At 34.6% G+C, this 12,511-nt stretch overlaps 1 protein-coding gene across 1 annotated transcript; it reads left to right on the top strand.

Annotated features, from left to right (window-relative positions):
* Positions 1–8,442: 8,442 nt before the first annotated feature.
* On the top strand, positions 8,443–12,283 carry LOC128168134 (carbohydrate sulfotransferase 15-like). The gene is made up of 7 exons (XM_052834240.1): positions 8,443–8,658; positions 9,090–9,291; positions 10,223–10,348; positions 10,768–10,924; positions 11,307–11,478; positions 11,637–11,784; positions 11,924–12,283. The coding sequence occupies exons 1-7, from the start codon at positions 8,443–8,445 to the stop codon at positions 12,154–12,156; spliced, it is 1,254 nt and encodes a 417-aa protein (XP_052690200.1). The 3' UTR covers positions 12,157–12,283.
* Positions 12,284–12,511: the final 228 nt, after the last annotated feature.

Genomic DNA, 12,511 nt, shown 5'->3' with positions numbered 1-12,511 from the left:
TCGAAATCCTGGCCATGATGATTAATCAAATCGGAAATTTTAAGCACCATACTTAACATGTAGACCCTTTTACTGACCGCTGTCATTAAAGAATTCAGTGGACAAATGCCTTCTTTATGTTCAGAGGGACAATAATAAATCGATCATATTCGGACATTTTGTCTACTGTCAGTGTTCTTCATAAGCGGCTAGTCAATTCATTTGACAGTTGTGCAACTATATTCTACGCATTCACAACGTAGGAACCCATCACAAATATGTTTTTTATTCACATTGTTCTAAACGTTTATTCAATACCCAACAGCTTATTCACCGAACACACTTTCAATGAATGTAGTGAAAATTCGATCTAGTAAAGATGGTGTTTTTACCAGATTTGTTTTAATAATGACACAAAGGTGACAACCAATTTGAACAAGTAGACAAATGAACAAAACAAGTGAAGAGTTGGGAACAATCAAGTTCAACAAAAAAGCTGTAAATTTGATAATTTCCACTTTTCTCTTGCTAATAACCTGATAATGACTTTGTTGAAAGGACAACGAATTGACTACGAAAATAAGGCTTGCTTCCTGTAATAAATCCGGGGCCTTTTTAATACCAGACGTACACATCGCTTAAATCATCGACGAAAACCCAGAATTATGAATTCTGCTGAATGGTCATTAAATTGAAGATTTATTCTGTGAATGCTATGTTATCATTTCCTGCCGACTGCGAGTGTTTATTTGATTCAAGTGGTCAATTTCAAGAAGATCGTCTGCAGATCAATACTAAATCCTGCCATGTTGGGAATGAAAAACTGGAAAGGTCAGACATATAAAATATAGAGATAAGTCCCAAAAGTTAGGGAGCTCAGACAAACGAAAAGGAAAGGCATCGATTAAATTCAAACACAAAACTAAGAAACAATATCAAACCCAAAAAGGTAGTTTGTCAGTTTCACGAGGCGCGGAAAAGGGATCGGTCATTATGTATTTTCTTTTCTTTCTTTCGATGCTTTTATAGATTTATAATTCATGAAGATCGAAAATTCTTATCTTTAAAGCAATCAAGTCCATTTTTTCTCTCCTTTTTTTCATTTAATTTGTTTTCATACACACCAGTGAACACAAATCGCAATGGTTTAATTGAAAATAATTCACAAATCAATATTAAACAAAATAATTCAAGGAGCCAAAACGGAAGTTAAATTTTCAAAACTAAAGAAAAGATAATAGCTTGTGGCCCATTTGTAGTTAATCAATATTCAGTTGAGCAAGAACAACCGGAAGTTGAAAATTTTTCAAAATCATCAATCAAATACTTCTTTTTTTTCTCTCTCTATATCTTTTAAATCTGACGACAGTTTGTCGAGGTAGAAGTAACCATTAAGAACGGGAAGCGTTCTATTGTCTTGGCATAAAAAATATTAATTTTGTCGATCCCATCTTCTTTAAAGTCCAAAAGAAAGAGGCCGTGAATCTCCAAGACTGGACATTACACCATCGATCGGGATAATATTGATTTAAATTAACCCTATTCTGATTTTCGCTCCAGCCTTAAATTATATTTCAGTTTTATTACTGATTATCATCCATTATGTCCGGTTTCCATGGCGACGGCAATGAGTAATGCCATTTTCACATGAAATTTAGTAAACATTCATGTTGACTATTTTGAATATTTGATTTAAGGATGTTCGGCCGTAGCCACTATACGATAAGGCACTAGACATCGATTTATTATCGGTACATTTCGGGAATCTATTTTTGGTCTATTCTCTAAATTTGAATTTCATTTGATTAAAGCGTGAATAATAAAAAAAAGGTTGTCAAACTGTTGATGAATTTGCTTTTAAAACGGAAGCAATTTAATTTTTTGTTTGGAGCAAGGGAAAAAAAGGTAATCGGAGGTGTCTTCGGGCTGTAATTCATCAACCATGTTAATGTGCTTGGGTTCCAACACTTCAGATCGCAAGATTTGTTTATTTAATTGATTTTTTTTGTTCATTAAAACCATTGTCATTTAGTTTCATCTTAGAATCGGTGTCAGGCGATAATATTTCAAAAAATAAAAAATGTGGAACAATACAGAATTGAAGTAACATTGAGGCCGCTTAGGTGCGCAAATCGGGCATTCGGACGCACACAAAAAAGTCAAACCATATCCAGAGGTAAAAAACAAGGCCATTACAATATAATTATTGCGGACGATAAAATTTCGTGTTCACAAGGTTTTTTTCCCTGCGCCTGTCTTTTATCATGTAGCGACTGTCAAATATTTATACTAAAATTGATATACATATAACACTAAAGATGGAGCTACATAAATTCAGTACTTTCCCATATATCAACGAGACAACATTTTGGACTTTTTACCACTGCTCATTAATGACCTTCCAAATTCGTGGTTGACCATTGCAATGCGCTCAAGCTATGAGTCATCTTCAACCGAGGAAATGAAATCTTTCACGTTTTGCTGGACTTTTCTTGTCTTTTAACATAATTCTAGACTTTGGTCACCCGTCTTAGTCTCTTTTTTTCAAGGATTGACCGGCGGCTCGTTTGTTTCATCTTTTTTTATTGACCGCCATTAAAACATTTCTGGAAGCCCCTGTCATGGATTGAACATGCACGCCTGATATATATATATATACACATATTTTACAGATGATTTCTCGTACTTCATATCAATTTTATAATCTTTTTATACCATGTTCTCCTGCCATTTTTTCTGTTTCTGGTTGGTTCTCTAATCGACGTGGCCAGCACGTAAACTTTTGTCATTTCCACACGGAACGCATAAAACTTTGTCATTTCCATGTGGAAGTTGATTAAATGAGTTCAAAATTTTAATGACCGTCATGACGTGGTCAGCAAATTAACTAACAAGTGATTCAGTGGAAATGATTAATGAATGCTCTGCCCCGACACAAAAACGGGAACGCGCATACAACACCAAACCTACTTGACGGATGAAATAAAATATAAAATAAATAACAACAAAATCTAGATAAGCCCACATAAAAAACGATAAAGGAAAAAAATCAATAGAATATACGTCAGTACTCTCGTCCAATCAGTGACGTTGGTTTGAAATTTTAAATATATGCGTTGCTTGGCACCTGTAATAAATGGTGTAGTTTTAGGTATGAAAACAAGGATGGTGATATAATTCAACAGACCTTCTTCTTATAAGATTTTGTTACGTGTTTAATCCGATGAAGCAAGACGCGCTTGTACGTGCTATCCCACCCCTCCCTCAACCCACCCCAAAAAGAAGAATAACACAGATTTGTTTGCGCATTGGGCAAAGAAATTTGAAGAACATTGGTGATGGTTGAAGTGTGTCGAGGACCAGTACAGGCAAAGAAGGGATAGGGTTTTTTTTTATATGTAAACTACTGGCAAGATAATTGATCGGAAAAATACTCCGGATTTGACCAATGTACATTGTTATAGAAAGTTAGAAGTCAACCTGAAATGTGGTTGGGTCTGAAACAAAGCATTGTTCTGAGTGTTGGGGGGGGGGGGGGTATGGTCTCAGCTACGCCCCCTATCCCCAAAAGAAAAAATCCAAATAGTTATACCCCCTAAAAAAATGGTCTCAGCTACACCGCCTATTCGCTAAGGAAAAAATAAAAAAAGTATCCCCCAATAAAGATCCACAAAAACACTCAACATACACACAAATTGACAATGTAGCTTATATTGTATTTTTGCCTCGATTCATCTCTGGATATTGACCATGATCAGTATGTAAAGGTCAATCATACTTGTTGAATTAAAGTATCGATGTGGAACCGGTGCTAAGCCAGCCACACATGCACTGACCATCAGTCCGTCCAACTAATTAAACGTGATTAATACGAATCTCATTAATTTTAGTTACAACCGAAATGAAATTTACCCCTGCTGCCGTGGACATTTCCTGTGTAACCAATGTCAGAAATGACTTTTAAATCAATCCCGCGTGCACTTTAATTCCATTTCTAGGAAATTAATTTGTAGGCTAGATCCAAGCATATATGTGCTCAGTGGTTATTTTTAATGCCGATTAGCAAAGATAGATTGGGTGTACTTAATTGGAAGGAAAACGCCAATTCGATAAATTTTTCGAGAAAACTCTCTCTCTCTCTTTCTCTCTCTCTCCTTTTTGTATCTCAAGATGTCTACGAAAGTCCATAATAATCAAACCCTGGTCTTTGATAAAAAAAAAAGAGCTCCAAATGCGTTCAAGGACTTGGGATCATTTATATATGTAGGGCATAATTTTCTGATTGGCTTGCTGGACACAAGCATGTTTTTTTTTTACCTCTCAAGAATCGTTTTCAAAATACGTTGTGATTTTGTGTTCAAAGGGCAGTAACTCTTTAGAGAAATAAAAAAAAACTTGCTTTAAAAAAGCACATTTCATTATCGTATATACATCATCATGTTATTGTTATAATATTATGTTATTCTTGCAATATACATGAAAAAAAAACTGCAAATTTAACAACGATTGCTCATTTCAAAAAGTATTTTATGTTTGTGTGTGTTTTTGATTCAGGACATTAATTAAGATTTATACGTTTATTGAATAACTACTCATTGAAAATAATTAATGGAAGTTTGATATTAATTTCAGATCTTGATTTTTAGAATTAAGTATTATCATTAGTAAAAAGAAAAAAAAAGAAGAAAGAAAGAACAAATTAAAATATACACACATGCAATGTACATGTACTATAGTAAGTCTACGAAAGATAACTCTTACTTTTAGAACGACTAATTTTGATCTCGAAAGCACAATGAATAAATTAACAAATGAAATTATAAATGACTTATCTTCCCAAAGTCATCGGTTATTATACGTCGATGATGCTAGGTCATTATTAACATCAGCAGCAGCATTCTTAATTTGGTGTTAGGTTGCCGACTTTAGTTTTCATTGCGCATGTTTATAAAAATACTTTTTTCTAATATTTTTTCGATATTACTTAAGGAATTAAACACTGTAAAAAATAACAATATAATATATATATATATATATATATATATATATATATAATTTTTCCGTTGATAGGTAGGTAGGCTTTAAAAAAAAATATTATGGCGTTATGATAAAATGAAGCTTTGTAGAAGTACGTTATAAAAGTAGCTTCAAATAAAAAGCAATAGTGAATGCATTTGTCATTACATTTTACATACAGAAATGCCATTCTCGTTGTTATTTTTCTGTTTTTTGAATGAATCTATTGTAGTATTAAATCTACATTTGTAATACTCCAAATGTATAGCAAAATTTGAAAATTTGAAAGCCCTCGGGAAAAATGATTTTTCTTGGGGGAATAAATCATCATATTTCCCTCACCATCATGTAATAAATGTATATTGTTTACCTGTGTCAATACAGTTTATTAATATTATTATATCGGTGATTGTGTGTATTTTTTCTTTTGCCATATTATTTCTCTCTGAATTGTCAAAGTTTAATGGCAGGGTTTGGACCATGTGCTCTCTTGCACTTATAAAAAGTTTGTAAATCTTTTTTGTTCATAACATTCACACATCACCTCCACACAACGCACGATGGGTGTCCAAAAGAATTTCGTAGACAGGTGGCAGATTCCATTAAGTCGTTTGCTTAAGGGGGAGAAAAATTAATCTTGCATCACAAAAAAAAGCAATCTTCGTTCATAAATAGATAGTTATTCGGAAGAGTTTGAAATAAACATTCCCTAAAAGATTCAAAAGTAGCTAAAATTAGCAAGATCGTTTTCTGAGCGCTGTTACATAGAAGGGTTAAAACAAGAGGCAGAGGTGCCATATTGCTCACCCGAGAATCAATGGCCAACAGTTACGGCCTTCCCTTTGATCCAGAACGCTTAACGAATCAACTACAACACAGAGCACCGGAGTGGTTTTTTTTTTTTCATAATCCTCATACTTAAATAATTTTCTTCAAGAATTCATTATATCCTGCCAAAAATTATTAAAACAAAGTTTAATATAAAATTAGACCTACAAGTAAAGACCTCTTTTCTCTACCAGGTCATGTTTGGGAAAAAGAGAGGACATTCTTAATATGATGAAACTTGCTTCAAAAGACGTTTTATGCAAATAGACCTATAGTTCTTTAAAACGGAATTTGTGTATATGAATTTATCTATAATAGATATTACATGTATTACATATGAAGAATGAGGAGGAAAAGATATACATGTATAGTTTCTAGTGACCAACGTTTTACAATGTCCCATTTCTTCATAAAATCATTTCGCTGTAATAGGTAAGCTTGATAAAATATTGATTTCTCAAATTGTTATATCCACATTTATCCACGATATATAGAAAGTATTATAGTTGAAATGTATGTATGCTAAAAATGTGGGGCCCACATTGTAGTTGCTGCACTACTTCTGATTCGTAAGCTTTTCTTAAGATCCTCAATTCTACACTGAGATGACCATTCTATTAAAACATGGTACATCGCCCTGATCAACATACGCATATCCTTCATGTTGGAGTAATTGAAAAAAACAACAACCATAAAACAAGTAAAATTCCTTTGCCTGTATGTGGATATGAACTTGAATCAAGGTTAGGGTACTGTGATAGTATATTTGTCAACACCTTGAAAAGGTATGGATTTGATCCCATCTGGGGTTTGAAAGGTACAGGGGTGACCTTGACATTCAACCAATGTTGTACTGACTCAAGAAGGCAAATATTACGTGAAGCGCTCGGGACAACGTGTTGAAATACTGACCTAAAAAAAACCCTGAATATATTACTATGCATCCAATTTGAAACAAAAAGGGAATTAGGCTACGTTGTAATTTGAGATGAAACCTTAAATGAAGCTTAAATTGATTGATAGTTTACATCTGAAATGAATCTAAAATTGAAAGCACAATTCTTTTTTTCGATTTTTAAAGCACATGAGAGAGAGAGAGAGAGAGAGAGAGAGAGAGAGAGAGAGAGAGTGTGAGAGAGAGAAAGAGAGAGATTTAACTTTCTTTATTTTGATTTTAACCAGCAAATTTTATGTTTATTATCTAAAAAAGAGCTTAAAATGAATCGCTACCCCCGATTCCTGGTGAGTATTTTGGTAGAAAGAAAAAACAAAACTGGCTGATAAAATGCCGAACATTCTCTGACCGTCTGACCACACGTGCATTCATTGCTTGTAGTATACGGAATGACAATTACAGGACGATGTCAGAATTACCTTACACCGTGTGCCTGGAAGCGATGACTCGCTCACGTGGATGTCATCTACTTATGGAAAGATGGCCATTTGATCTGTATTTTATAATGGAGGGATTATGACACGTAAGTATTTTGATCATTATATATAGCTATTGTTTATCTCCGATTTATGTTCAAATCGTATGAAAAATATAGCAATTTTATGGGTTTTTTTTCGATAGTTTGATTGGCTATTTTCATGTCATAATACACACGTGTGAAATATTCTATGGATATATTGTATTTTTTTTTTGGAAGACCAAAAGTTGTCAATTTTGAGAGATGTTCGAGAACTTAAATCTAAAAACATGCATTTATACGATACTTTGGTCAAAGTTTTAAAGAAACCTAAAATGAAGCCTCGCGAAACCACACCCTGGTTATCAAAGTAATAAAGGGGTACAATTCTTTTTAACCTCTATATTGGGGGAGGGGAGGGTGTTCAATTATAGCTAAAATATGTAACTGTCTGTCCAGGAAACATTCTATACATATATATTGAATGTACGAGTACATGTATCAGTTTAGGAAAATTTACACACTAAAGAAATATCAATGTACAAACGTAATGATTTCTCCTTAAATCTATGTACTATACCAAAAATAAGTGATACTGATTATGTTATTGTAAACTTTTTTTTTTCCACCAGCCAAGCATTTTTGATTATATGTAGTTTTATCTCGTGGAAAAGAAGAGAACTTTAAAAAGGTAAAATATCCAATATTTTTTTTGTAAAGTTAAGTAATACTTAGACAATAAAATGTTCTGTTTAGCGATTCATGTGGGATATGGAGGTAGCGACATTGCAGAAAAATATAAAACCCGCGGTAGCTGGTTACGTAAATTTCATAACAGGCATTAATCATTTGAGAAAGCATTTCATTTTTCTATATTTACATAAAATGAATTGATCATAAAGAGTAAGTAAAGATAACTAAAGTAAATTATTTTGAATCTTTTATTTTAGTCATCTGATGACTTGTGATGCCTTTCGCAGCAAACGGAAAATGTTTTATTGAATAAGATATCGAAGATATCGGGTAGGTGATATATCGAAGCATTCTCACTTCTTTTACATGTCGAAACCCCCTTCTCGTTACCCGGGTCTTTAATAATTGATTTGATATAACTCTGTCATTAACTTTCAATTTTATATTTCTTTTCAATATAAATAAAAAAACATAGTATACAATGTATCTTCAAGGTTACCATACCTTCAGCGACATGATGGAAACCAGATATATCCAGCTCTGCGCCTCCATGATTTGTATAGTTTTACTGACATCACTACAGCTCTACGTAAAAGAACAAACCAGGATATCTCGGACAAAGCTGCTGCCCTATGTACCAAGCCATATCCCCACCCCCGTCAAAGAACCCAACACCACTCTGTGTCCACAGGGCAGACCTAAGCCGACTATAGATGACATCCTCTGTATGGTATTCATGTCTCTATTTTTACTCTATTCGAATAAAAGAAATCCAATACAAAGTTGACGGGCTACATAGGCGTCGGAACCGGGGGGGGGGGGGGGGGGGACTAGGGGGGGCTTTGCCGCCCCACTTTTTTTGCAAAGTTAGACCTAACCATTAGACACATAGCATCATAGAGGGTTCAGCCCCCCCCCCACCCCACTTTTTCTCGCAGGAAAGAAAATTGTTCCTTAATTTACCATTTACCTTGAAAAGATTGAAGTCATGGGTAGACTAGCCCCTTGTCAAGATTTCTGAGGATTAGTCTAGCCCCCCCCCCCCCCCACTCTCAATTTTCTTCCGACGCCACTGACGCGCTAACTGTTTAAGCTATTGTCTATAATCAGCAAAAATAATTAACTTTTGAAATGAAATATTATTAGCACAATTTCTTTCAGGCACCGTTTACTTTTAATTCATCACACAAAAACCCCTGCTGGACGTCAGTCACCGGGAAATTAAAATGTCTCCCGTATTTTCAAGTCATAGGGATGGATAAATGCGGAACAACTGACCTTTTTGCACGCATCTCTAGACACCCGGATGTAGTGCACAATATCAAAAACAAGGAGACGATGTGGTGGTCATGGGAGCGGTATGGTGAGTCCTCTGTGATGCAGTGACACAGTAGAAGTTTCCTCTTGTTACGATATATCGGTGACCAGACTTTGAGACAGACCTGTGGACCACTAGAATTCGATGTTGTTTTATAGTAAACAAACACAGACAAATATTTCCACATCGGGTGAAAGAAAAGAAACAGAGATCTGCATTTGTAGCTTTTTTTCGGAATTTGGAATCAATCATTCAGCTGGTATTTTCATGAAGTCATACTACAGTGATTCTTTTTTCAGATTCTTTACTTGAATTTATTTTACTGTACTTAAAACAAATTCAAGTGGAAAACCTGAAATAATTAATTGTCTTATGACTCATGCTATAAATTTTGGGTTTATCTGAAGAAAGAGACATCGTTTTTGTGTAATTTGAATTATCTATTCACGGTGATACTAAGGAATTAGAATTAAAATATAAAACGATTAATTATCCATTAAAATTATTACTAGTAATTGAAAAAAAGTAAGTTTAATCAATTGTGGACAGTCTTTTGCAATATTTGATGGACAGTTAATCTAGAATTTTACTTATAGATAGAGAATAAATAGAAAAATAGACAAACAGAGAATAATATATAGCAAAATCTACATGTATATCACATCCCATATCAACCCTAGACTCCCCATCAGCGCGAAAGCCAAAGGCCAAAGGGCTGAACTTGGTCGAGGGTTGATATGGGATACGACACAGATTTTGCCATGTATTATTCTCTATTTGTAGTTAAACTGTATGGCTAACCTGGTGTTACAGGTTGGAGGGGTTTCAATTGTGTTCTGTGTTTTTATCATTTGTAACAACCTTTTGAAAAAAAATTAAGATAAACGTGAAAAAAACCAAAATGGAATAAAAACCCAAAAGTAATAAGCGCCTCTCATCACTTATTCTAAAACGGATATTTTTTTTATATTCATAGGTTATTGGCTGTGGTCCTTAAACGCAAGGCGAACATATTTATCCAATTATATTCATTATTTCGATAACTTAGCTTTACGGTTGAACAACATTTCACGAAAGAAAGGAAAAACTCAACTGGTTACCGGTAAGGGATATTGAATTATACATTGATATATTGATATACCCGGAGAGCTGTTTTCAACTATTTCTCAAAGAAAATCACCAAAGTGAGACGCTCCTCCACACCCCTCCCCTCCCCCCCCCCCTCCTCTCAACATGTACACGTATATTTTTGTTTTAAACTAAACAGAAGAACTTGAGTACGGTTTGGTTTTTGCAATTCAAAATATTCTTCGATGTTAATTTCATCACTTTGACCGAGTAACATCATATTTCTTAGGTGCCATGGTAACGTTCACCGAAAACCCTATGTATTTACCTGTCACAAGTTTTTGATCCGTATTCCCCTTCTATTCCGAGGTGGTTGGCAAGTCTGGGCTTATTACATGCAAGTCACACGAAGTTACTATTATTCTTGTGTTCAACTTGTGTTTTTCCCATCAGGAGATGGAACTCCTATGGATATGTGGGATTTTCGGGGATGGAAGATGATCCCACAGAATAAAGGGCTGAAGGAGCCCCAGTATTTGACCCCTCACCTCATCCGACATGTAAACCGTGACGTCAAACTCCTCATACTGCTCAGAAATCCTGTAGACAGGTAAGAACTAATACCTATATAAGTAAAACAATAGTAATGAATGATGATCTTAAGTGCTTAAGTGTGATGGTTTCTCCATTATAACCCCCCCCCCCCCCCCCCCCCAGATCAAATGGACATCTTTCCATAAGTAGATGAGAATTCCATGTCAAAATTTGGAAAACCTGTCTGAAAAAGGCTAGAATTCAAAACTTAGATGTAACCAAATAACAATAAAGATTAATTAAAAGAAAATGAAAATGATTTACGTTTTCGACTGGGAATATGAATCAGTGCAAATACCGTAAGGAAAGAGAGATACAAGCATGCGATTTCTTCATGCAACTCCTTCTTATTTAATCATTGTACTGTTATAACTAACATTGTACGTTTATCTTCACAGACTATACTCTGATTATTATTTCATTGATAATGGAGAACGCAGCAAGAATCGGACCACGTTCCACCAGGCTGTCGTGAAGGCCATCGATGTCCTGAAGAACTGTCAGGAACAAAGAAGTCTCCGGAGCTGTTTGTTTGACTTTAACCTCAATGCAAAACTCGTGAAACATAAAGTAGGAAACTTTTTTTACTTGATGACTTGAATTTAATTTTGCATCCATTTTTAGTTAATTGCAATTCCTACAAGTTTCATGCGGAAATAAATTATAACAACTCAAAGTCGAATAATTTTTAGAGTTTACGTGTATTCACTAATTCTTCTTTATTTTAGACAAGAATTCACCTTGGTTTTTACGCAGTGTTTTTACGAGAATGGCTCTCGGTGTTTCCACGTGATCAGATTCTAATCATGCGTACTGAGGATTACTCCGCGAACACCAAATCAATGATGAAACGCGTATTCGATTTTCTCCAACTGAGTCAGTAAAATTTAGCTTCTCTATTTAATATCATGTCAATTATTTTATTTTATGATATTTTTAGATGATTATCAATAAATCTTTGTGTTCTTCTATCAATCAGTTACAATAAAAAGTAATTTTACATATTTTTTTTCAGAGTCGTTAAAAGAAGTAGAACTTACAAAATTCAAAATAACGACATCAAAACGAGAGTATGTTACAAAACACAAATTAGGAAAACAACCCATGATGACAAAAACTAGGGTAATGCTAGAAAACCTTTATCGCGCTGACACAGAGGAGCTGGGTCGGTTACTGAAAGACAAACGCTTTCTGTGGATATCCAGGGACAGCAAAAGTGGAATGGTTGAAAAAAAACTGTACAGATGAACAGAGCACCGCATATAAACTCCTCCATCTACATGTACACTGAGATGTTGGACTGAATGTCAGTCACTACCCATCCCAAAAGAAAATAATCCGGAAAGGCAATCGAATGAATGTTGAACACAACGTCCAAGACCCATGGAAGTTAATGAGTTGTAACGAGATGTTACCCTTTGTCACAACTGGACTGGCATGATATGTCTACAGTGAAATTGAGCATCGAACGAGGAAAAGAGAACGGCATTTGGAGATAGTAGCTTTAGAACAAACGATTTGGATGCATATTCAGTTAAACTTCCGAGATGTTTATTCCAGAGGAATACCGTACTTCCACCATCTCTTTATAGTTTATATCACT

This window comes from Crassostrea angulata, chromosome 10 (genome assembly GCF_025612915.1).
Source record: "Crassostrea angulata isolate pt1a10 chromosome 10, ASM2561291v2, whole genome shotgun sequence".
NCBI lineage: Eukaryota > Metazoa > Mollusca > Bivalvia > Ostreida > Ostreidae > Magallana > Magallana angulata.
Note: the sequence above shows the minus strand (reverse complement) of the source record. Positions and strands in the feature narration are given on the sequence as shown.